This window comes from Dipteris shenzhenensis, chromosome 16 (genome assembly GCF_047967505.1).
Source record: "Dipteris shenzhenensis isolate YYH24624 ecotype China chromosome 16, Dip_SZ_1.0, whole genome shotgun sequence".
NCBI lineage: Eukaryota > Viridiplantae > Streptophyta > Polypodiopsida > Gleicheniales > Dipteridaceae > Dipteris > Dipteris shenzhenensis.
This window is the reverse complement of record NC_141611.1, coordinates 35,947,220-35,974,351: the sequence shown is the minus strand read 5'-3', so window position 1 is coordinate 35,974,351 and position 27,132 is coordinate 35,947,220. Positions and strand designations below refer to the sequence as shown.

The 27,132-nt window shown below is 41.4% G+C and overlaps 1 protein-coding gene across 2 annotated transcripts; it reads right to left on the bottom strand.

Annotated features, from left to right (window-relative positions):
* Positions 1 to 24,506: 24,506 nt before the first annotated feature.
* Positions 24,507 to 26,576, bottom strand: LOC147892897 (small ribosomal subunit protein uS2-like). Of its 2 annotated transcripts, none has more exons than XM_087387053.1 (5): positions 26,354 to 26,576; positions 25,620 to 25,882; positions 25,339 to 25,536; positions 24,979 to 25,195; positions 24,507 to 24,854 (listed from the first exon to the last, which is right to left on the bottom strand). In XM_087387053.1, the coding sequence occupies exons 1-5, from the start codon at positions 26,469 to 26,471 to the stop codon at positions 24,727 to 24,729; spliced, it is 924 nt and encodes a 307-aa protein (XP_087243179.1). In that variant the 5' UTR covers positions 26,472 to 26,576; the 3' UTR covers positions 24,507 to 24,726. The 2 variants fall into 2 exon arrangements, with proteins under 2 accessions (XP_087243179.1, XP_087243180.1); XM_087387054.1 differs by having other exon boundaries at positions 24,507 to 24,857; positions 26,354 to 26,574.
* Between the last annotated feature and the right edge of the window lie 556 nt (positions 26,577 to 27,132).

Genomic DNA, 27,132 nt, shown 5'->3' with positions numbered 1-27,132 from the left:
ATTCTCTCATTTTTTAATTCAAATGGGACAAAGTCTGATGCAACTCTCCCACTTGAGGGCCCCACTTTTTCCCTCACTCCCTAATCAACTTTTTGAAGTGCAACCAAACTTGAATCAAAATTTGTCAACCAAAATTAAATCAAATCTCTTGAAATCAAATCCTTCCATCCAACCGCTACCTTCCTTCCATCTCCCATGGGCTGCATTTTCTTATTTCCTCTCCCTCAGTTTTGGGTGCCCTTTTACCTCCTCCTCTTTAGAATGCTACTTTTTAATCTCTTCTTCTTTCAAATAGGAACCTTGTTCCTTGTCCCTCATCTTTCGGTGGACTTTTCCGTCATGATCATACATACCATTCTCCATATTTGTTGTGATTTGCCTCCCTCTCCATCTTCATTCTTTCAAAAAAATTGAAAGTTTTGAGCAAGATGTGACATATTTGACTTTTTATGATATATATGACAGTCTCACCATTCTTCCATTATCTACGCTTGTCTCTCCATGTCAAAGTGTTTGAGACAAGCTTCATGAGCCTTTTGATGGTCTTCCTTTGCATAATCAATATGGCTATAAGGAACAATGATTTAGCATGCTTCTAGTTTAGAGGAAACATTTGAATGAGATTCTTTGAAAGAAAATAGAAAGAGTATTGATCTTCAAGCTCAAAGTTACTAAGGCATGAAAATCCATGTTCCTTTTTTCCATGTTTAAATCTTCATAGAAATTTGGATTGCTTTCTTTCTTTTCAAGTTTAGTTTGGTATAAGTATTCATTTTCTTTTCAATCCAAACATATTTTGGTGGATTTTGTCTATCTACAAGCTTGCTTCATGGAGAACAAGATACTACAATCTTTCCATTACTAAAGTATAGTGAGAATAAGGAGCTTTTGGAGTGAATCGTCACATTTTGTATATATTTTGTACAAACATTACAATCTCTTTTCAGTTTGACAGAGACTAGACAGATATTTGGATGAATTTTAAACACATGCTCCCACAGAGACAATCTCTTTTCAGTTTGACAGAGACTAGACAGATATTTGGATGAATTTTAAACACATGCTCCCTTAGTTTTTGTTATTTTTTATGTCAATTTATTCAAGATAGATTTTGAAATGCATCCTAGTAGTAAATTTATTTATATGCAAGTTTCAATAATTAGAGTACAATATACTAACAAAGACAAGATTCTCAAACATCTCAAGGTCTACGTATGCATTTATTTGTTAAACCTCAAAGCTTATACTGAAACCTCACTTTTAAAGTCACTTTTATACAAGAATTGTAAAGGCTTTGCAATTTGATAGAGCTTTGGATGAATTTTGAGCAAATGTTTTCTTACTTTCTCTTATTTTCTATGAAAGCTTCTTTGAGAATAGAATTCAAAATCACATTTCATTTCTTTATAGGAAAGCTTCAAGGAGAAAAGTGGCATGTTCTAAGGTAGAAAATCTTTTAAAACATACTCAAGTTCTATGTGTGTATTGTTTTTAAGAAGATTCGAAGCTTTTATGATGCAATGTTTGGTGAACCTTGCTTTTGATGTCACTTCTATAATTAGATAGAGATTTAGATGAATGGTTGAACCCTAAAACTAACGTTTTTAGGAATTGAGGCCAAAGGAGATCTCATCAATTGAGAGAGAAAATGGAAATCCCATGCAAAAAAAGAAGGAATTTGGCAAGCAAAGGATTTGGCAAAGTATGGAGTAGCTCTCAAGCCTACCTATCAAAATCATCCTCAGAATGCCCAGTCCATAAGTGATCCTAGGCAACAAGTTGGGTGATGCTACATGATCAAGTGAGTCAAATGTTTGTAGTGGGTGCAATCACCCAAGAGAAAGGACACGACAATGAGTCAACCCACATGACCAAGGACCCTATTAATATTCTAAGCAAAGGATTCATTCATGCGATGTCTACCAGCCTGCACTTGCCCTTCTAACAAAGGAGGTGCAAGCCAATGTAAATGAAATATGTAATAACCCACCACAAATGTCTATAGGGAGTCATATAAGGTTCTAGTCTCTAGAGTCCTATAGGTGGCCATTCCTACAACAAGTTGTCCTCATTGCAATATTTTCTTCTCCTTCACTATCAATTATTCATTTTTCTATGAGTTGTTTATTTCCCCCTTTCCCCATGATATCCATGCTCTCGTCATGATATGCATTCATTCAATGAGGTTGATGCTCCTTGCCATTGGGAAAATGTAATTGCCCCATATAGCCAAATCGAACATAGGGTGCAAACTACTAGGGAATGCAAAGTCTATGCACTAGAGAAGCCAATGGAGTGTAAGTGATGGAGTTAGTGGATGCAAGAACAAGACATCAAATCAGATACTAACAACAAAGAGAGGAATGGATCACTAGATTTCAAAGCCAAGACAAGAAGGGTCAAAATGATTATTGAAGAAGACGGATCCTTTCCTAGGGAACGTGGGTATTAACATTGAATGAAGAGAGAAGAAGGGAGTGACCACACAATTCAGCAAACCCCACCTCTAGCAAATATGCACGAGTTTTAACATGGACAAGGGAGTATATCCTCATTGCCATTATAAGGGAGAAGACTAAACCAAGAATAGAAAATAAAGATATATAGTGATAAAGGTGACAAAGGATGAGTTGACCACCAAAATAGAGGTGATCAAGATTATAGAGACAAAGACACCCCGCCTATAAGGTCACCAATGGGAGACAATGGAGTAAGAGGACCAATGAAGCTTTGGAACTTCAAAGTAATGAGGGAGAGCATCCCCAATCTTGCAATTGACTCATAGGTGCAATCTTAAATTCACTAAAGAGGAAGAGTACTTCATGTATTTCCCCACCACTTTCAGCCCAATAAGGCCACTAAATGATACTAGTAGTATCTACTATTGAGACGTGGGATGAGTTGAAGGATGCATTCCTAAAGAGGTTCCAGCATAAATTCAGCAAGGAAAATGTATTTTTTTGAAGCTCAACTACCTCAATCAAAAAAATGGCACATCATTGTATGACTTCACTGTTCAAATAAGGTGCCACTCAGCTTGACAATGTACAAGACAAAATGGCATTATGGTCCTAGTTGATGAGTGGCTCAGCAGACCTGCATAGTATGGACATTAGATACCCAATGAGTAAATGTGACAAATTTTGCAACAAAGCGATTACATCAAAAAATGGGAACACAAAAACACAAAGAAAAAGAAGGTTTTTGTCTAAGAGGCATGTAGCAATAAAGAAAAGTAGTGGCTAAAAAGGGCACTAAGAATCAAGAAGGTGGAGCTCAAGAAGCTTCCAAAAGAGAAGGGCATTTCAATTGAGTCAAAAATGGAGAGGCCTAGTGCCACAAGTGCAAGACGAATAGCCACATGGAGAATGAGTAACACACAGTACAAAGAGTGCTAGTTCAATAAGCATAAACAAGCGGCAAATGTTTGCCCATTAAGTGGAGCAAGAGACAAAGAAATCCTACCAAGGTGAAAGACTAAAGAGCAATAGCACAACATGCTACTTCTTTGCAAAAGAAGGTCATCGAAATAAATGTGCCAAGTTGTGGAAAAAGAAACTTGAAAGGATCCAAAAGGCATGTGACCAACATGATCATGTACCCTCTTAATAAAACTGATATGAGATTAAATTTGACAATCTCACACACTCTCTTTGTCTCTCTCACACTATGAACTAGGATGATATGGAAACCCAAAGGAAGAGCACAATCTTATGAGACTCACAAGATAAGTAGAGCTCATTCCTACTACGGGGCTTGTCACTTGATTACAAGGGTGCTTCACACAAGACACTAGAATTGACTAACATGCTACTAGCACTCACCTACATCTTCCATTCTCCATAGCATCAAAAAGAACTTGAGCAAATACACAAATGACTCTAATGGCTTCAAAACTCACTTGATATTTCCAAAATTTTCTCTTAAAATATATCAAAACACATTGCCAAAGAAAGAGAATCAATTAAGAAATGACCATCCATCAAACTCCTATGTAGTTCTTTGATGGAGTCTTGCCACATTGCATGGAGAAACTATAAACCAGCCTCCCCTATGAGGTTCAGCCTACCAATAAACCCCCCCCTTAAACCATGTAGGGGAAAACATCATGACTACATAGATCAAGAGTTCCATCCGCACAAGATTTGGCTCCAAAGAGCTAGCAGAAACATCCTCGAAAACAAATACACATAGAAAAAAAACTTATGTCACCCACACCTAGCCTGACTATCATAATTCTCAAGCTTGAATAAGAAGATAGAATTAAATTCATCATCCGATAGTTGATGCATTAGATCAATCTTGCAAATTTGTCCCTCTGTAATTCTTCTATGAGGAAAGCCTGTGAATCTTTTGAGCCTTGTAGTGTGAATCATATGCCCTTAGGCCCAGGTATGTTAAGTCAAAAAATATTTGACACATAATATGCTTCCAGCATATACCTACATCTTCCATTCTCCATAGCATCAAAAAGGGCTTTAGAAAACACACTACTGACACTCATCATATTGACTACTTCAAAGCTCATATGTTGTTGCCAAAACTACTCCTAAAACATATCAAAGCACAACACATTGCTAAAGAGAGAGAGATTGAAAAATTTCAAAATCACTGCCAATCAAACTCCTTCATAGTTCTTTGCATGGAGTCTTTGTGAAGAGAGTGGGAGAGAAGTAAGGAGTCTCACTTACAGCTTTCTCACATACACAATGGGGGAATATACACAAAGGTGGAGGCTGAAAATAGTTTTCCTCTTCTTAGTTGTGAAACCCAAAAGAACTCTCTCAGTACAAAAGAATAGGTGAACCCTATATGTGGGTCTCAAAACAAACTCAACTAAATAAGGTAGTATACTAACTGAGCCACTAACTAGAGTACATAAAGATAGCTATTATTCATGGGCGGTGTACCAACTGCCTACAGCTAACAAGTCGGTGACATAAATGCACAACGGTCACCTTGGCATATCACGAGTGGAGCTCGATATCTCAACACTCCCCCTCAAGCTCAATCCTAATTCCTGCACACCAAGCAGGTCTCTGAACTTGCACAACTTCTCTGCACCCAATGTCTTTGTGGATCCTCTATGCTGACATAAACTAGATCAATAAAACCTACTAGAACCTTCTCCCGCACATAGTGATAATGCACCTCAATGTGCTTTGTTCTAGCATGATAGACTGGGTCATTTGCCAAGTGTATACTGCTCATGTTGTCACAATAAATGACAACTGGCCCATCTGTAGACTGATGCATATCATAAAGTAGCTTATGCAACCAAGCTGCCTCACATGCAGCCATTGCTACACCCCTATACTCAGCCTCTGTGCTCGACAAGGCAACTGTAGGCTGCTTCTTGCTGCTCCAAGTGACTGCAGCACTCCCAAAAGAGAACAGGTAGATCATCTATCAGAAATACTACCAGCCCAATCAGCATCAGTGTATGGCATGGTAATAGTCATATAAATCAAACTTCCTACTATGCATCTGTACACAGTAGGGTCTTCCAGAAGCTCACTTGCATCTGCGCTCAACTTCACATTTTGCTCCAAAGGAATTGAAATAGGCTTACAGCCTGTCATCCCATATTTGGACAGCATGTCCAATCCATACTGCCTTTGCAAGAGCCATATCCCACTTGTGGATATAATCACCTCAATGCCTAAGAAGTAACGCAGCTCTCCCAAATCCTTCATCTCAAACTTTTGCTTCAATAGCATTTTCACATGAAGGATATCTTCATCACTATCACCTATGATGATCAAAGCATCGACATAAATAACAAGCAGCATAATGCATTTCTCTATTTTTCTCACATAAAGTGAGAAATCTGCCTTGGAAATCTGAAAGCCAATAGTGACAAAATACTGTCCTATCTTGTTCGACCATGCTCTGGGTGCTTGATTCAAGCCATACAAGGCTTTCTTCAACCTGTAAACAAACTCAGGATGAACAGCATGAACATAACCTGGTGGCTACTCCATATAGACCTCTTGTTGCAAATCACCATGCAAGAAAGCATTCTTTACATCCATCTTATGTAAAGACCATCCCTTTGATGCAGCCATAGCAATGACTGCTCTTACGGTTGCCATCCTTGCAACCGGACTGAATGTTTCTTCATAATCAATGCCATATGTCTGTGCATACCCCTTGACAACTCATCTTGCCTTGTATCTGTTCACAGAACCATCTGCATTGTGCTTCACCTTATAAACCCACTTGCAGCCAATTGCATTCTTGTCTTTAGGCAAAGGCACCAATTCCCATGTAGCATTTGCTTCCAAGGCATCCATTTCTTCATCCATGCCATTTCTTCATCCATGGCTTTCTCCCATTTTTCTTTTCCCATGGCTTGCTCAAAAGAAGTGGGTTCTGGTTCATGTATCACTTTGACCATATAGGCATAGTGAATGGCTATAAATCTATCATCTTTAAGCCTATCCACAGGATACCTAACTCTGGTAGACCTGCACAAAATAGGCTCACTACTAGGTGCTCTCAAAACATCCCTTGTCTTCCTTACTCCAAGTGTAACAATAGAAGGAATACCCAACTCATCATCAAGGCTCTGTTCTAAGCCATTGGATTCACCATCCACATAAGAGTGATCTGCATTCACATCAACCATGGGCTGATCTACTTTCTCTTTTCCTTTTTGTGATACTTGCATACCACTATCTGCATTCCTTTGAGGAGATCCTCCTGATCTCAATCTGCCTGTCCATGGTGAAGTATGTGAACCACTGCTAGAGGACACTATAGGTCCACTAATATTTTGTGATTGCTACTATGAATTCTATGCAGCATTACCATTTTGTGCATCTACATCATCAATCACATTTATTGGTTTATACCAGCTACTCATCTCATCAAAAACAACATCTCTGCTTACTGTAAACCTACGAGTAGAAGGGTTATAGCATCTATACCCTTTCTATTGCAGAGAATAACCAATAAAGATGCATTTCTCAACTTTTGGATCCAACTTGGATCTCAACTCATTTAGCACATGAACATAGGCAACTTCCATGCTTGGAAGTTGTTCTTGTCAAGCTTTTCAATGACTATTTGTGAAAGAGCATCAGACGCCATTACAAAACACTGCAAAAATATTATGTCACTGCAAAAAACACAACTTCTGCCTCACAAGGGCAAATCTGCCAAACTGACGAAAGTGGTAATTGACCACACAGTCACTTCCTAATGACGATTTTGCATCAACAAGAAAGAAGAATGATTCTGTCACTCCCAATATCTCTGCGCACAAGCATACGATGCAATTTCTACGGCAACTTTTCACCGACTTGCAGAACAGTGGTCGCACAGCAAAAACAGGGCGCTTTTCTAAGTGCTTGCGAAAACTTCCGCCACCAAAATGGGGGCCACAAAAAGGCCTGTAATTAAAAAAATACTTTCACCAAGGGCTTTGCCCTTGCCCGTAGCATATAGTGCCCTCTCGCTACACCACGAAGGGTGTCCCAATCGGAGACAGTGCACTCTTGCACTTTTCAGTTGTGCTACCTACAGAGATTTGCTCCCAAACTCGAAAAAGAAAAGCAACACTGATCCTCTTACCCAGACACCGCGAACTTGGTTTTTTTTCTTGAGCCCCTTACCATAAACCAAGCTCTGATACCATGTGAAGAGAGTGGGAGAGAAGTAAGGAGTCTCACTTGCAGCTTTCTCACATACACAATGGGGGAATATACACAAAGGTGGAGGCTGAGAACAGTTTTCCTCTTCTTAGTTGTGAAAGCCAAAAGAACTCTATATGTGGGTCTCAAACCAAACTCAGCTAACTAAGGTGGCATACTAACTAAGCCACTAACTAGAGTACATAAAGATAGTTGTCATCCAGCTATTATTCATGGGCGGTGTACCAACCGCATCTACAGCTAACAAGTCGGTGACATAAATGCGCAACAGTCACCCAGGCATATCACGAGTGGAGCTCGATATCTCAACAATCTTGCAATTTTGCATGAAGAAAACTTTAAACTAATCCCTAATCTTTAGCCAACCCGGAAGCCTCCCTTAAACTAAGCAAGAGTAAACATTAAGACTGAATACATCCATATAGGATTGATCTCACTAAAGCAAAAAATAAGAAATGCTCAAAAATATATACACATAGAAAAAATCTTATGAATCTTTTGAGTCTTGTAGTGTGAATTTTATGCCTTTAGACCCGGCTATGCCAAGTCAAAAAACATTTGACACATATATGCTACCAACACACACCTACGTCCTCCATTCTTCATAGCATCAAAAAGGACTCGAGCAACCACACTACTGACACTCATCATAGTAACTACTTCAAAGCTCACACGTTGCTACCAAAACTTGCTCCTATATATATATATATATATATACACATAAAAAATTTTATCACCAAAGAGAGAGCAACAATTCAAAATCACTGAAAATCAAAATCCTACATAGCTCTTTGCATGGAGTCTTGCAATGTTGCATTAAGAAAACTCTAAACTAACCCCCCAAGGTCTATCCAACCAACAAACCCCCTTAAACTAAGAAATGTTAAACATCAAGGCTAAACAAATAAAGTGATCCATCCACATGGGATCAATCTCTACACAGCAACCTTTAAAACGTCCTCAAAAATAGATACCTATAGACAAAAAAATCTATCACCCACCCAAGGGACCAACTAGCACAATTCTCAAGCTTGAATAAGAAAACTAAAAAGCAAATTTATCATCAACTTTTGATGCATTATTCTTGATCATTCCATCGGTAATTCTTCTATCAAGAAAGCCTTTGAATATTTTGATCCTTTGCAATGTGAATCATTTGCCTTCTTGCACTAAAACCAAAGGCAAAAGATGCAGAGGAAGGATGAACAGACAGACAATGACAAGGTCGACAAAGAACACATTGAGTTAAAGACATGAGTTGTAATTCCAGAAGCTCAATGCAAAAAGGTTGATGACATGGCCTTGGCCTCAAAAGAAAAGTTAATCATAATCCAAGCCACAAGCTTTTGAGCATAGGACTAGAAATGTGCTAGTAGGTATGCTTGTGTGCATGATCTAAGCAGTGAGGTAGGCAATATGCCAACTCACCTGATTGCTAGATTCTATGGTGTGTCATGTGGTGTGATTGAGAGAATCAGGGAGTGATTATAGGATCTAAGGATTCCATCCTAAGAATGTCAAAGATGTATACTCTCTTGCCTATATATTGGGCATTCTCCATTAATAAAGTGTTATGTTTATGATCCATTGCTTCCGTTGTGCTCCATTTTAACATGGTATCAGAGCCTTTCCACCCTCCTTGAGCCTCCACCTAATGTAATGCCAGATTACTGTATGCACTATTTCGCCCATCCTTTGTGCCTACTAGTAGGCCAATAAGGGCTTTCATTTCCACCCAAAAGCCCCTTGAAAGCTGCTCATGAGGTCCTCAATTTTGGCCTGCAACGACTAAATGCTCAGTTTGGGGGAAACAATCAAATGTATGGTCAAAGGTCAAATTTTTGAAGGGGCAAGGTGTGCAAAAGTTTCCTTGTTTATCATTTTTCACTTTTGCTTTTGGTCATCTGCTCATATAATGTCTTCTAGAATCGATTCAAGGTTGATATTTGGGTTGTTGTCCAATTTGACTATGTTTGACTATGTATATGTTTGGATGATGAGGTTCATTGACAACAATTATGTAGCCTATTTGATGCTTGAAGGTGACTCAGTGATGAATGTAGTTTCTATCATGATAGTTGAAGGCTATTTGCAGTTGGATGGTCATATTTTTCCTTACATTCATTCATTGCCTTATGAGTCATGTGAGCCTTACCTTTGTACAAGAGTAGACATTACACTTGTAGCAATGACACGGCGTAAGACCCTCTTTCCCAAGAGTACTTTCCTTGGATTACAGCATATGGAAATATGGCATACATTTGGTTATACATGTGAGGCCAAGTTGTTTGAGGCTTCTCCTTTGGTGGCATATCCCATGAAGAACCTTGAAGATCAAGAAAGCACAGAGAGTTTACTTCATGAGCTACACTGACAATGAAGACCAAGAGGAAGATGATGCAAATCAAGATCAAGAGGAAGAACAACACCAAAATCTCAGCATGACAGTGAAGAAGAAAGGGGCTTCCAAAGCTCCTTCTATCCCTTTTGATGTTAGATTGTTTTGAAATGATGTATTCCCTACCATTTGCCTCTTCATGATGATGTGATTAACCCAAAGTAAACTCTTTGTATTGAGTCATGGTTACACCTCTAGCCCATGTCTCCTACATCTTCCACACCTCTGATCCAACTTGGTAGACACATCTGTTGTACCTCTGAGCTACTACAAGTGGACAAGACCCCGCGTTGATCATGGATGACAAGTTATGTCATACCTACACTCTTTGTACATTATGAGTTTGAGAGGGGGCGTTGAGAATGCAAACTCATGGATGGTATAATGTAATGGGATCGCATCATGGTTGATCATATGTGAGTTGCATAGGACTAGAAGTGTGCTAGTAGGTGTGCTTGTGTGCATGATCTAAGCAGGGAGGTAGCCTGGTAGGCATTATGCCAACTCACCTGATTGCTAGATTCTACGATGTGTCATGTGGTGTGATTGAGAGAATCAGGGAGTGATTATAGGATCTAAGGATTCCATTCTGAGATCATCGATGATGTCAAAGATGTATACTCTCTTGCCTATATATTGGGCATTCTCCATGAATAAAGTGTTTTGTTTATGATCCATTGCTTTCGTTGTGCTCCATTTTAACAGGTAATATGTTGAAGCAATCCAATTTAGTACCAAGAATTCTTTAGTCAGGGATTGAAATAATTCATTCATGAATTGACTTCCTTCATCAACTGACAAGGTCAATTGTGCATCCAAATCTGCATATGATATTTTCAAACCAAAACTTGGCCATGCTACGGGCTGAATTCTCTCTCATTGCCTTGGCCTCAACCCATGGTTGCATAGTCTGTGGCTGCCAAAACATATATGTTTTGCATATATTGGGCAGTCTTGAACAGACCCATAAAATCTAATCCCCATCTCTAGAAAGCTTCCCAAGGTTGACTTGGTTGAAGGGGCAAATGATCCTTACAAACCTAGCACAATGGGCATAAGAGTCTTAAATAAGGGTTCCCACCATACCCCATCTTGGAGTACTTTTTGAGCTATTAAGTCTCCACTAAAATGTCCACCAACATGTCCAAAATGAGCCTCAGTGAGAATTACTTCTTGCTCATGTGGCAAAACCCATCTATTTAATCTGCCATTAGCTCCTTGTCTATACAAATGACAACCAATCAAGGTGTAATGCCAGGTTTTTAAAGCTAATTGTATACACCTATCCTTGGTCATATGCTTGAGAAAAGTTCCCTGAGTGAGATGTTGCATTAACTCATCATATTTGGTATCCACGGAGCTATAGCAAATAAGTTTGCATCGATTGTTCTTTTAGCATGTCATTCCCCATCAAGATTGCAAAATGTTTATGCTCTTTTCCTCTCACCCCTTGGTTGATCAATTAACCTAGTGCTTGGTGGAAGATGCCCTATCATGGACTCCTAGGATTGCTAGGTGCTCAAAACCTACTCGATGGCTAGGTGCTAACTAACATGAACATGGGTTTGTGCTACATGGTCAAAATCATATGAAGATGGGAAAAAGAGCATGTGTTGGAAAATAAGAGTCACAAAAAGAACTCAAAGGAGAAACCAGTTGCATAGCTAGTACTTGTATTATAGAAAGGGCCTTGACCCATTATAAATAGTCATAGTTGTAGTCCACTTAGGACTTGGGACATAGATGCTTGCCTTGGCTTGAGGCACCACCCACCCTCTCTCTGAACTACAGGACTGTACTCGTACTTTGATCACAAACCAATAGTAGGGCAAGTAAAAGACCATTCTATATTAGACTCAACATTTAATTAACCTAAGACTCTAGACTGATGGTTTTGAGAATTACCTTCCAAACTAGGCCCTAAAATCTTGTAAAAGTGCTATCATGGATTAGCCGCACAACATGGCCCTTATGCATTAAGTACTTGGGGTGATGCCGTTTGGTTCCTTCATGGAAGAACTTGGATCAACCATGCTTGGTTGCTCAATTCTAACTTGGGTTGGATGGGTAACTCGAGCCCGATTGTCACCATGTAAGAGAGAGGAGTCTTACTTCTCCAATTAAGCTCCATTGTCACTAGTCAGGCCCTAGTGAAGTAAAGCACCATCATCCTTGGCCCACCACACCTAGTATACTTCATCCCTTGGTACCACAAGTTTGCAATTGATGACATGGAGACGATGTGTCATGTGCCACAATTCCTTATGATGCATCACTTTCCTAGGCTCCTAACGGATCCTTAGCCCATATTGTCCTCCATTGAAGGATGTTTAAGCACAATGCTCAAGTCCTCATGCCAACCTCGATAGCCTCAATGGTGGTCGATGATGGGGTCTCTAGACTCACGGTGATCATTGACCACCTTGAGGCTCTATCAAAGGAGAGATTCCTCAAGTGAGTAGGAGAGGGAGTGCTTTGATAGGGTGGAGTTTTCTAGCCTCCTAGGTTAGTGCCTTTGTCATTGTAGGTAGACAAGCCAATTCGTGCATGCAATAGGTTGGGGCACCCTCGCTCACAAGTAGATCGGCTACTTCATGTGAGTGGTAGGCTAGGACCCCCTCTCTCATAGCCTTGCCAAGGGAAATGGTAAGAGAATCATGAGGTTAGAGTTCAGTGGCCAGCCAACAATAGCAAGAGCCCCAAACCCCTTGGGTGGAGCCTTCTGAGGGCACTTGGACTAGGGTGGATAGGAAGAGGCCTCAAAAAAGGGCTACAAAGATTGAAAATGCTAATCCCATAAACACTAGTGGGTGAGTACAAGCCTTGTACACCAACTCTCCCATCAACATAGGCAAAGAAAATAGCAAGTTGGCCCTTTAGACATCCCCAAATTTCTAAAAGAGATATCTTCTTTGGCCTCCTAGTAGACCCACTTGAGTAAGAGGCTCAAAGTATGCAAGTGGATTCACAGAGATAGAACATAGGAGAGCCCATCTTACCTACCCCTCATCCCTCTCATACTCCCCATGCCCCCATCCCCACTCGGATCTCCCCCCCTCTCTTTTTGCTTCCCCCCTCTCCCTCTCACTAGCCCACCCCCTTGCCTCTTTGCGTGCTCACGACTCACATCCCTTACGCATGCTCCAATTGCCACTACATAGTTGGTGATCCCCCCTCACCATCTGTCCTTTTCCCCCCTTGTTTGTACCTCCCGTTATCCACCTCACTGTTGCAACAGACTCGCCTACACCCCCTTCCATTTAGCCTCCTAAGAGACCCAACTTCCCTCAGTGCCTACGCTAGGGCATAGCTTTAGCTTGCCTTTAAGTTCTAAGTAGCCCTCTCTCAACATAGGATGTATGCCTTTGAAATGCTATTGCACAAATATAGACTTCTCCCCATCCAGACCCCTGCCAAAGTCATAGAAGTCCATGATCATAGGGGGGACTTGATTGCCACACGGTGACTTGATTGCCATGCTCTTATTCTCCCCAAAAGTTGGAATATGGTGAGTTAGAACGTGAATGGTCTTCTTGATTGGCCACATCAAATAGCCATAGTAGTAGTATATTCTTTGGCAAGAGCTATGATGAGCTTTGGTGGGTAGTTTTTCTAACTTTCTCATGATTTAGGGGCACATATACTCAACCTTGGATATTAGTTGACAATAAGACCTCCTTCGAGAACATGGGTTAGACATTCAATCCCTTGTAGTAGTTGGCAAGACTGAGGGAGTATGCATCTCATTTTCCCAAACTTTGGCTACGGGTATTTTTAACTGTGGGGAGCTCATTGGCTGGTGGGTGGTGTGGACTAGTGTGAGGATAAGGTAGGAACCCTGAACATTTATCCACAAGCCTATAGACACAAAAGGCCATCTTTTTGCAGGAGGCTCATCAAGTGCCTCCCAAATGTTGATTCATGGATTTACAGAGGAGACCTCAACAATCTCAAGTATTAGGAAGGAGAAGTATGGTGGAGCCTCTTTTTCACGATGCCTCTTTTACAATGCAATGCTTGGACCAATGCATCTTTGTAGTAAGTGGCAAGGATATACATTGGGAGGTAGAGTTCTATAGACTCCTTGGCGGCCTTCATGACTTGTTTAGATAGAAGCTCACCTATAGTGCTCCACCTAAAGCAGCGCATCGTAGACTCCTTTTGTAGGAGGAGGAGGTGTAGTAGGTCATAGCAAAGGCAACAATAGAATTACCCCTTAGGGAAAATGGCTTACTAGCTAGGCAACAACAAATGATTCAAAGGAGTAGAGAGGAGCTAACATTGATGTTGCATAGATGTCACACGCATGATGAGAGGGAGAGAGATATGAGATATGACTTAGACTCTATAGAGAGACTTAGAGAGTAGTAATTGGCCCCCAGTGGCTTACCAAATAGGTACAAGAGGGTGCACCTTGACCTCCAAGCCAAATAGATCTACAAAACTGAGCTCTCTTACCACTCTTCTAGGGCACAGTGTTTCCAATCAAGGGATAGGATGATGGAAATTTTTCCAAAGCACTAGCCCTCAATCCAATATGACTTAGATTCAATAGCTTCAAGATGAGAGCAACTAAATTCACTCAGACCCACTAGGCCTTCTACAACCAATTGTTTCAATCCTAGGAGGAGCCCCCTCAAGTTCTCTCTATCAAGAGTCTGTAGGGGAATATACTTATTTACTGGTCTCATAGAGCATGAGTAGACAGCTAGATGAGGAGCTCCTAGAATCTCTCAAGGCCCTTTCCATCACAAAAGTAGTTAGGTGAGGACGACCTGACCCTATTCTTCAGGTGCTTTTGGAAGTGCATTCATATTCCCCCTATGGTTGGCCTTCTTCTAGGAGATGTTCAATTATGGATTGCTCCCTCACTCACTTAGTAGAGGTTGGCTTTGCCTGATCTCAAAAGGGGGAAACTTCTTTGACATCTAGGAGTAGCACTCAATTACCCTTCTATATATTGCCTAGAAGATCATAGCAAGGGTCTTGAGTTTGTTGCATCCCCATCTTACTAACATCATACATGACACTTAGATATGTTTTGTTCAAGAGTGTAGCATCCTAGACAAGATCTTCACTTTTAGGGAGGCAATAGATTGGACATGAGAGGATCGGCTTGGTCAATCCTTCTCTTGGATTTTGAGAAATCTTCTGACACAGTAGAGTGGCCTTTTTTGGAGGGCACCATGAGGAGGATGGGCTTTTTAGAGTAGTATTTTTGTGGCCTTGTGCATGGGGTGTACTAGTCAAATTCTTATTTGGAGTCATAGATAGGGGAATACTTTTCCCTATCCCACTTTGTTTGCCAAGGTTCCCCTCTAGCACATTTCCTTTTTTGATTCTAGCATATGCTCTAGGCTAACCTTTGTGATCCCAGATGACTAGTCTCATAGGGATGTGCTTAATGATCCACCAAGAGAATAAGCTTCTTATACTCAAAGTTTGTAGACAACATGACCCTTTTTACAAAGGGTATGACAGAGAACCTTGTTGAGGGATTCTAGGGTGCCCTTGAGATTTACTACTATTCATACAAGGCTAGGATCAAAGGGACCAAAGCACTTGGCTTCATTTCAATGACTAGGGAGTCTCGGGAGATCTTTGACTAGGGAGCCACTCTTGGCGTCTATTAAATCCCGAGGGGTCAAACAATGAGGTACTTAGGCTACCAGGTGGGCATTGATATTTCAACAGAGTAGTAGCTTGCCCTTATACTAGAGAGTGTGTGGCACAATGTCTTGTATTAGTAGGGTAGGACCCGAACTCCCATTAGTAGGGTAGGACCTGGTGGCCAATTAGGTCCTTTTGGCCACATCTTGGTACACAGCCTTTTGCACATTTTTCACAAGCAATGCATGGGACATGCACTTGGTCCACAACTTCTTATGGGTAGGATCTCTAAACTAGTTTTCTGTTCTGTATTAGTCAAGGCATTTGCACAAACATCTATGTGGTTGGGCCTATTAGCCTCAATGCTCCATCTACACTATCATCGTGCCATTTATGCCTAGCAGCAATGCTTGAATGCTCTTATGGGTTGTCAAATTGGTGCAATAGAGACTAGATCTGCTCCAGAGTGGCCACCTTGCTATGTAGGACGACAAGCTTTTGCACACACTTGTCGAAGTTCAGTAATAGATTCAACAAACGATTTCATTCTCTGCCCTTGTTACATCATCACCCAATACTATGAATCTACAGTATTTTGTGAAGTGCGGAGTAGACCCATTGCTTCCTAATACTGATAATGTGCCAATGCTGAATGCTCAACCTGTAGGTTAGCATATGATGCCTTCAAACTCACTAACTCGGCTTCTATCTGTTCATGTTTGGTCTCCCATGGGCTCATAATAAAAACCACGGGCAACCCTAATCACTTAATTGTACTATCCGAGCAACTTCCAAAGCTGCTGCCAATTCATAGAAATAACATCTCAAGGCATGGGGTTTTCAAAATCAACAAGTAATCTATGGCTCACCTAGAATGGCATGCCTAGGGGTTGGAAGAAAAGTGGAGGTTAGCCACCCTAGGATGTGGACTACATGATGTGAGGATGTGGACATCCACAAGGAGAGATGTGGATGAGAGGATCCCACAAGTGTTGACTACTATAAGGGCTCTCTCTATATAAGAAGCCTATCATGTATTGTTGATTTGCACATTTAAATAGATTGAGTATTGCCTATCATATGTCTCTCGCATGGAGTTTCTTCTATGGTTTGGTCCCCCTTGATCTTTCGCTAATTCCACGTTGCACTAGGAGAGCACGATCCGCACTTTCACATGGTATCAAAGCATAGGTTGCACACAATCCTAGGTAGTTTAGAGTGAGTGGCACACTCTTATCTTGATGTTAGCGAGAGTTTGTGAAATTATATCCATGAGATAGTTTAAGTTCATGGTGGATTCTTGAGTGTTCATTATTCTATTCTCAAGAGAGAGTTATTGGGCATTCCTTTCTTAGGGAGAGAGAGATTTCTTTGAGTGATTTCTAAGTGTTTTGAGTTGTCGGGTTTCATATTAGAGAGAGAAAGTTATCGGCTCTCTTCCCAAATGTTTGTTTCCAAAGTTCATTTTCATGCGAGAGCTCTTGAGTCTCTATATTGGTTTTCTTGTCCTCCGTGCACCTCTGATCCGCAAGCTTACGACTCTTTACTGCAGGCCGAGCTCTCGACTACTAGCCATCTCCATCGACTCACCTTTCCTGCACTCTTCATCTATCTACAGCCAACGACTTCCTTGGCCAAACTGTGACCTCTGCAACTACCTCCAAGCACAGCAAGCCACCGGCAACAACCATTCATGCTGCTCCAACGACCTCGACTCTCCACGCAAAAAAGCAATCGACCATAGAGGCACCACAAACAACTAACTCCAAGTGGCTCCTCCAGCAGTAAAGGCATACGGGAAGCCCCTCCATCTCCAAATCAACGAAATCTGAGGGCAGCACCTGTGAGCAGTAATGACAACGACAACCAAAGCTCCTTAGTTAAGCCTTCTCTCCAACGCGGCAAACTCTATGTCCTCTGCAAGCCCTGCACATCGTCAATCCGCTCCATACGAACAGCCGTAGACTTCTGTGGTTGCTCATGTAACAACTGCTCTTCCAATTGACTTCCTCTGAAAGCATTAGCAGTAGCGGCTCTTCCAACGCCCTATCCGCCTTCTACAATGGGCTCCAAAGGAGACCTCTACGCATCAATCTTCTCGACTCTGCACCGCAACCTCAAAAAGGCTCTACAAGGCTCCCTCAACAGCAGCAGCAGCCGCTTTCATCTCCAAAGCCCGTCCCACACCATAACCATCCATCTCTACAGCTGACTTTCAGCATCAGGTACGAGCCAATGTAGGAGGACGAACTGTGGATAAATTACCAGCCACCAATGCATCAAAATGTGCCCTGGTGAGCGGACCTGCAGCGCCATCAGCTCAGCTACTTGAAGCAAAAGGTGTGAACACTGCTGAGGAACTAGCGAAGGTACTGGTGCTACAAAGCGTCGAGGTATCGAGCAACACCTTCGCTCCATCTCTGTAAGCCGCACCAATAATTCGTCGTTTTGTCATCGTCGCCTCGCCTTAGAAATTCCAAAGGTCCTCCAAGGTTCCATTGACTGACACGTGTCAAAATTGGATGTGACCATGGTTAGGTTTGTTTAAACTTTGGTTTAACTCATTTGGTTAAAAGTTTGCCACGTGGTAGATAAGACCTGACTCTAGTGAGGTCAAACACAGTCATGGTTAGGTTATGGGGTTCGTTAAAAGTGCCACATCACCAAGTGCCACCTAAGCACACAGCTTCTTGCTAAGCACAGTGTGAGTGCAGCATGTGAATCCCTCTGCCACATCATCAAAGGCCACCTCTTCCTCATAAAAAACTTCAACCAGCCATAAGTGCCACCTAAGCGCACATAATGTGAGAGCCCTTAGAATAGTCAACACTTGTGGGATCCTCTGATCCACCTCTCTCCTTGTGGATGTCCTCGATCCACAGGGATATCACCAAGTATTGCCTACCATATGTCTCTCTCATGAAGTTTCTTCTATGGTTTGATCCCCCTTGATCTAAGTCCACGTTGCACTAGGAGAGCACAATCCTCACTTTCACAATGTTTGCGCTCTTTGGGTGACTCCTCATTTTGCATTGAAGTAGTCCTTGCAATTACTACTAATGGCATGTCGAGCGTCTTGAGAGTTACTACCATGTTTGAGTTGAACATGTGCCCTAAAAATTGAGACCATGTGACACTGTCATTGGCTCATGAGGGATTATTGACATTGTGCCCTTTGGCATGATAGGCGGAACACTCAAACTAGTAGGATCTTTTGAGACAACCTTTCCCTTTATGTCTGGTATGATGGCATTGGCTTGGGCCTCATTGCTTCTTCGTTGTGCTCTGTGGGATTACCCAAGTGGGTGGTACCCTTTTCATCTCCCTAAGCACCCTAGGCTGTCTGCAAAATCAGTTGGCTCACTTCACTCCTTCAAGTCTCCACAATAGCTTGATGGGTATTCTTGAGAAGGGACTGCTCATTGGCATCCCCATGTTCATTTGCCTTGTGCTCTGCTCCATCTCTGCGTTCTCCTCGATGCCCATTCCTACACCTATAGTGCTCCCTTTATCAAAAGACTAGGTCATTGGAGTCCCCAACTCTGTGTTTTGCTTTCGTGGTTGATTGGTGAGAAATTAGTCTTCTCACACATAATTTCTTGGCTACTAGGAGGGCCAGCATTGCATCCTTGCCATTGGTTCAGCACACTAGAGAGGGTTGCTTCTCACAAGGATGGAGGGGGATAATGGTTGAGGCTGGGGGGTGGGTTGGAAATAAGAGGTGCATTAGGAGGGCTATTAGCAACAGGAGGAGAATTTAATTCATCAATAGGAGGACACGATTGGTGAGGCTCCTTGACTAGAGGGGGTTACGTCTTGGGGTGCTCCATTGATGATCTAGTCTCGTAAAAATTTTGCTAGGTTTGGGTGGAGGGGACTTGGATGCAGATGAGGACATACCTCTTTATTAGCATGCTACTCATTGGAGCCCAAGCCCTCAGGTCATTCACCTAATTCTATCAATAAGAGCCTAGAAGCTGGTCCTTCCAACTGCAATGTTGGCAAACCACCTCTTTGGAAAGCATTCTATGCCTGAACATTCACAGATGTGGCCCAAGCTTGTAGTGTGCATGTACATTCTCATAAACTACCTAAGTTGTGAATTAAAATTTTTTTGAAAAACCCCAATCTAGTCAATGGTGACTTAGTCTTCGTATGCAACGAGGGACTTTGTGACATAGCTTTGAGGGATCTATCATGTGCTCTTCTTCAACCCAATGTATTCTGGAAAAAAATTGAAGAAGAGCTGCATATTGTCGTAGTTGACTTTACTAATAAGGTACCTCTACATTGAGAGAAGGTTTTCTATGACCTCGCCATTCCAGACTTCTTGCCTCAATAATTTGGTGAAATGCTCAAGTGTCATTGCTTTTCAAGTCTTCTTTGAGTTCTTCAGTTGCTTGATGAGGTGAGCAGCCAACATCTTCATAGTAATTTTGTGACCTTTGGTGGATTGCTCTTCGAAGAAGGAGAAGGTGATAAAGCCATGGCAAATATTAAGGTAGAGTTGATAGAAGGATGGGGGACCAAGGTGAATTAGTTTTTAATGACCCTAAATTGGCATTGTATAGTAAAACCATCGTGGCTTTCTTAATATTCTTCCAAACAATATACCAATCATGTCAAGCCACTCTTATTCAGAGGTCTTTCTTCTTCTCCAAATTTCCTACTATGGCCATGCCATGCTACCCAAATGTGTAGCTCATCTAGCTTGGGTAGCTAATGCAATCATCTCTTGATTGCTTCGGGTTCCCCAAGTTAATGTTTTGCAATGACTCAGAGACCCAAGACTATAATTCCAATGGGACCACTACTTCCACGCCGAGTTCCATTTTGAAAGTTGTCAAATTAGTGATTACCTTATAAGCCATGTGATAAGCCCAGAGTGCTGCATGCAACTTGGCATCCCATTCCTTGTGATTAGTGCTCAACATCTTTAAGAGTATAAACTTAATGGTTTTATTGGTTGACTTGGCCTGTCTGTTGCACCATGGATAGTATGTTCTAGAAATTTGGTGTATGACCATGAACTCTTTGGTCAACAACTCAAAAACTTCATTCATGAAATGAGTTCCCTAATCACGAACAAACTCAATCCAATACGAATTATGTTTTCAAAGAGTGACTTGCCTATGGTCTGAGGTGAGTTCTCTCTTAAGGCTTTGACTTCTACCCATTTAGTAGCAAGTACCCTTCTTAATCAAATAAAAGATGAAGTCTTTTCGAGCAACAATGGCAAAAATTTTACACTACAAACCATCCCAAGGGCTTTATTCTCATTTGTGCTGTAGTTTCCCTCTAGAGGCATGATCAACCAGCTTGTATAGTATACTTTGGATGATGAAATCTTCCATTTGGTTGTGCCAATATGATCCCAATATCATATATTATCACATCTACATACACATAAAAAACATAAAAAATGATATCCCATCTTGACTTTCTTAGTATGGATGTTTAAGATACTTGTTTCTTAAATTCCTAAAATGCTATAGACAATTCTTTAGTCCATTGAAATTTGGTATCTTTCTTTGTCCTCATATGTGGTGCTACAATCTTGGCAAAATCGTTTGGGAATCATCAATAGAAACTAATGAATCCAATAGAAGACCTTAACTATATCAAATTCTTTAGCTTTGGCATATTTTCAATAGCCCAAATCTTATTCCATTCAATCCAAATATCCTCTTTGGAAATCACATGACCTAGTAATACACCAATGGAATATAACAAATACTTTTAACCAAGTTTATAAAAATCTTCACTTGTTTACACCTATAAAAGACTTCTAAGGTTGACAAGATGTGCAAAATCTAAGTCGTAAAAGACACCCATAAAAATTGCAATGCACTTAGTCAAATAATTCCAAAAAGTGCCAACTATAGATCTTTGAAAGGAAGATGGTCCATATATTGAAGCATTCATGAACGAGTGCACATTGTGGCCTTTCACTTAATCAAGGATTCCAATTATGAAAGGAATCCAAAAGGGCTGCAGCACTTTTTGGACATTCAACTTTCTAAAGTCACACAAACACATCGTAGTTTGCTGTTCTTTTTAGAAACTACCATGATTGGAAACAACCAGTCACTACGATCTCTTCCATGGACGAACTCTAGTTGGATGAGCTGCTTAAGCTTAGCTTTTACCTACTCTCAATAGTTAGGATTCGATATATACCTCTACTAACTTACTAGTTTGGCATCCGATACTGACACAATTCTGTGTGGACGTAACTCGGGTCAAACTCACCACAAAATTTTAGAACTCCATGCACACATTTTTCTATTGCAAGAAAAGAGTTCTAATAGCTTGTAGTTGTTCATCTAACAAGCTAGTACTTGCTACTACCTTCAGATATCCCCAAGTTCTCGAGTTGGTTCTCCTAGCAAGTGCTCTATTTCAAGCTAGGTGATTGTAACTTCAGGCTCAACTATCAAGAGCTTGCCTGTTATGTCTTCAACAAAATTCTCTCGTACGAAACAAGTGACGTTGCTCTGCCAGCTAGTTGCTTTCAATTTTTGCTTCAGGTCAACTACAACCTCGAATGTCAATCTCTCCCACAAGAAGAATTTGCATTTCCATAATTAAGTTTCAACATCCTATGGAAACTAATCTTTCCCGCCAAGCTCTTTGAGGCAACAGCTACTCAATACCTTACTCAGATTGTTTTTATAAAAGAACAAACGAAATAAAGGGGTTTATAAGCAACTTTAGAAAAAAAGTACAACTAAAAAATAAAAATTTAGGGAAGGAGAGAGAGAGAGAGAGAGAGAGAGAGAGAGAGAGAGAGAGAGAGAGAGAGAAGGGAGGGGGTAGAGAAAAAGGTAGAGGATTTCAAGGGAAAGAAATAGAGAGTGGAGAGTTGGACCAATCATAAAATTTAGGATTTTTAGAAAAAGAAAATTCTGATTTTTAGCTTCTTAGAGAAGAACCTCCCACTTAGACCTACCAAGGGCAGGCCAAAAATAATGACCAGCAAAGCTAAACTTTTGTTATAATCAGTACCTGATATAAAATACCTTCCACTGTTATCTGATATTGCACATACGTACCCGATCCACCCGGTTCCGTAAAAATAGGATCTTTAGACTTTGTCGATAAATACTCCCATTGAATATTCATAATTCAATCCCATCCGTATGGAGTCAATTTCCTTGAGATGCAAATATTCCTCGGTGAAATAGACATGTCTGTGAAGATGCGGACTAGTTTCCCGCACCTCTAGCATGTACTAGCTTCCTTCTTAGGTGGGAAATTATTGAGGCATGGCAACAGATCAGAATTGATGGTCACAAATAATGAAGCAATAGGCCAAGGCCTGTAATAACCCTTGGGAGACTTACATAGTTTCAAACTTCAACTCACTACTACGCATCCAAGTGCTTTGTTGATGGTTTACCAAGATTGCCCATAGTTCATTCTAAATCATGCTCAAAAGCCTCAGCTCAATACTGAAAGATAATTTCATTGAGTACGTCTGCAAGCCAATGATTAGTAGGACCATAACATCAAACTAATTTACCATTTGGACAAACAGTAGCCTAATGCTTCAGAAAATCTTTCCTTACAAAAAAAAAATCCACAATGTCCACGAAGTGTAGTAACACTACTGGCAAATGGATTTAGTAGGTCTAATTAATACAAATTCATCAATTCATAATTAGGCTGAACAGGGGAAGGGATTTATTTCCTACCTAAAATACCAGTAAGGACAATCTACTCAAAATAGATCTTTACAAGCCAGAAGGATACTCGACTGATAGTGAAAACATAGGGACTACCTTCATTCAGTATAGCAGGACTACCTTCAGTATGGTAAGCAGGGAAAAAACCTAAAAGACAGGAAGCACTAACAATCCATGTCAAGAATGACGAGAAATCTTTCTTACTGGTATCACATCTCACACGATAACTTCCACAGTTACCATGGGCAAATTCCACGTGAGCTGGGATAGAAGATTCTACCGGCACATCCCTTCTCCGTGCACAAGGAAAATACTAAGTACTAAAATTGGTTGACATGTTTAAAATGAGGAAGCACCTAAGGTCATATTTACCATCCTATTGGGTAAGACGTACTAATAAGTTTCATAGATATCAGAAGCATTACTATGGGGACCAACGTAGCTTTTCAAAAATATGCTCTCATCTCCAGCTCAGTAAAGAAAGACCAAGTTTGAAGACACTATGAGAAAGTACTGTATCTTTAGAAGTTTGAAGCTGTTTCAAATGCATCAGAAACAGTACTATGGGGACATGCTATAGCTTTATAGAAATATGTACCCTCATCTCCAGGGAGGATTGTATATACAGCTTCAATTTTTCTTTTCCTGTATCGTTGAGTTTCAATGACTCACATTTTATAACACTTGAACAATGAATTTTTTAACTCTAGCTGTCCAACCAGACAGTTCCCGGACATCCTAAAAGTGCAATTAGTTAACTGCATTTTAAGATTTCCATGGTAACCTCAAGGGCTGATCAGAGAATATTATTTTAAATGATCTTCACGGACTAAAACAAAGATCACCTAAAGGGCTGGGAGAATATTATTTTAGATGATCTTCACGGACTACAACAAAGATTACATTCATTGCTGAAATGTAAATATCTACAAAGATTCACAGTCTAAGTTTACTTAACCTCGTGTTGTCTAACGCTGCAGCCACTACCACAAAAGTCAAAGCCTCGACTACATTGGGGTTTCAAACCTCTACTCTGCACATTGAAGTTTCACAGAGGCAATAACCATAAGCAGCACAACCTCTTACCACCCCCCCCCCCAAAAAAAAAAACCTCCTGCATGAAATTCCCTTTCCAGATCAAAAAAGAGCGTCTTCATAAACCATCCCTGTAATAAACAGGCGGAAGCCAAAGATTTCTTTGCGAAAATTAAGTTCCTCAGAATTTAACACTCATAATATTTAGACAAATACATCCTCACCTCTCAAAAATATGGATACCTCTCAGATGACTCTTCAAACAACAGAATCATATCTTCAACAGTCAACTGACAGCCATGAAGCGAGCTGAAAAAATGCAAAATTAGGACCAACATCACTGAGGTCCTCCTTCCCCCCAACCTACTGGGGCAGGAACAGCAGGATCAGTTGCAGCTGGGTCCCACCCAGCAACCGGGGCAGCAGGGGCAGGAGCTGGGTCCCACCCAGGGGCAGCCACTGGCACTGCTGCGGATATAGGAACAAGAGTTATGTTATTGACTTGATAATGAAATAATCATTGCACCAAAACAAATCAGCATATCACAAATAGACCTTTGAAATAATGACCCGAAAATACATCACAGACCTGCTGCAGCGGTCCACTCTTGAGTAGGAACTGCTGCGGCTGCAATTGCAGCTGCATCAGGCTCCCAATTTCCAGCATCACCCGTCTCAGGAGCCCATTGCTCTGCCGCAATGGCTAGGGGGGGGGCTGTAAAATCAGGAGCTGTGTATTCTGGAGCAGCACCCTCCTCCTCCCTGTCCTTAGCTTCTTCTGGCTCTCGATAGAAAAACAAGTCCACCTGAAAATATAACATATAGAATTCACCCACGCAAGTAGCAGTATCAATCAGCCTCTTCAAAAATACATGTGGAGGTTGATAGCTACATCTAAGAGAAACAGAAATATCTCCCGCCCAGTATTATCAAGAGAAAAGGACTTTACCATGACCTCCCAAGGCTGCCGAGGAGGAATGGTGCCTCTCATTTGCAGTACCATACGACCCAACATCCAGAAAAGGCACCCAATGCTGTGCTTTCCCTTGTTATTAGCTGGTATTCCAATGTCTACATGGCGCATTGGAGAATCTGTGTCACAGAATGCAATTGTAGGGATATTCCCGAGTGCAGCTTCTCTGATGGGCTGCGAAGAAAAGCAAAAGTGATGTAAAGTAATGGTTGATAAGGTTCGCAAAGCTCCAGCACAACATACAGAAGCGGCTTTACCTGATGATCAGTTCGAGGGTCTGTCAGAATCAGGAGGCGAGGCTCACAAAAACTAGTCTGGAGTTGATTTGTAAAAGTTCCAGGAGTATGCCTTCCAGCAATAGCTTGGGCTCCTGTGTATTGAGCAAACTTCAAAACTGCTCTCTGACCATACGGTCTGGCAGACTGGACTATAATATCTTGAGGGTTTTCAATTGCAACAATGACCCTGGCTGCCAGCTGCAACTTGTCCCAGGTCTTTCCCACGTTGATGATGAAGATACCTAAGACAAAAAGGAAAATTTAAAAGCGCATCCAATGCAAGAACAAAACCGACAATCACAGCACGGAAATCTAGCTTTTCCATTGCTTAGGGATTTTCCTTTCTATATCCCTCTCGTTGTCTTCGACACATAACTAGGGAAGCCTTACCCTGCCAGAAATAGAAACCTTGCATCAATAGCACTACACCCTTTTAAGCTCGGCTCTACTTGCACAGATCTCAAGGTGCATCGCAAAGGGGAGAGAGTTCTCCTAAACTCTAACAACGAATACAAAGAAGCGCACATTCTCCCCAAGAATCGAAACCCATGATTGTCAACAATGGAGCAAGAAGTCGAGAATTTCCAAAACGCTCCCTATCAAATATCATCTTGAGAGAGACTATTGAGCATGCTCTGCCAAACAGAGCAGGGAGAATCTGCGAAGGCCGATACGAGACAAAGGAGCGCAATGCAAAGGGGAAAGAGGGGTACCATCAGAGCGGCGCTTCCAGACGTAGCGCTCCATCTGAAAGTCACAGTTTTTGGTACCGAGGTGAACATCTGCAGCGAGCATCATCTGGATGTCGGCCTCTCGTTGAGAGAGCCCCATGGCAACAGAACAAGGGGCGGGCGGGGGGGGGGGGGGGACGAAGCTGAGCTCCCAAAGGTCCGTCGAGCTTAGTAGCTTACACAAAGAGAAAGACTTTAGGGTTTTGGTCCCCTGATTTCATCTCCTCCCTGCCCATTTCTTATTACAATCCTCCCTATAATCTACCTCACGTCCGTCCCTCATTACCAACCTTTTTGGCCCCCCAAGGGTCCATTGGGTTTATGTGGGTGGCCTTGGCCTTCCTTAAAAATCGCCTAACTCGAGTCAATTTGACTCACATTAGACGCGGGTTAAGTCTTTTAAATAGTGTGGTTCAGTTTATGTATTGTGTGGGATTAGGTTTTCTTGTTTGTTTGATGGCTTATGTTTTCAATGCTTTTGGCCTTTTTTGTGAACGTATGGTGGCCTACGACGAGGAGATATCGCTTTCCGTCATCTGGGCGTGGCGATGCAGGAGCATGATTCGGTGCAGTCTGTGGACCCTCGTACCAATTGCTGAAGAGGGCAGCATTCTTGGCTTGCATCTCTTCAGAGAATCAAAGAGGAAAGCATGGGGATCATCGTGTTAGGCAGATTTGTATCTGCTCTGACACGATGTAGGTTGGGACTTGCATGTCTATAAAATGCATGTTTGTTGATTGTGCAGCTACAAGATGGTTGT

What these genes read in the sequence shown, in the direction of transcription:
- LOC147892897 (XM_087387054.1), bottom strand. Translation starts at nt 26,471, where the DNA reads ATGGGGCTCTCTCAACGAGAGGCCGACATCCAGATGATGCTCGCTGCA. An exon ending in CTGGAAGCGCCGCTCTGATG is followed by an intron (nt 25,883 to 26,353) that starts GTACCCCTCTTT and finishes TTTTTGTCTTAG; the next exon opens with GTATCTTCATCATCAACGTG. An exon ending in AGAGTGGACCGCTGCAGCAG is followed by an intron (nt 24,858 to 24,978) that starts GTCTGTGATGTA and finishes CTATATCCGCAG; the next exon opens with CAGTGCCAGTGGCTGCCCCT.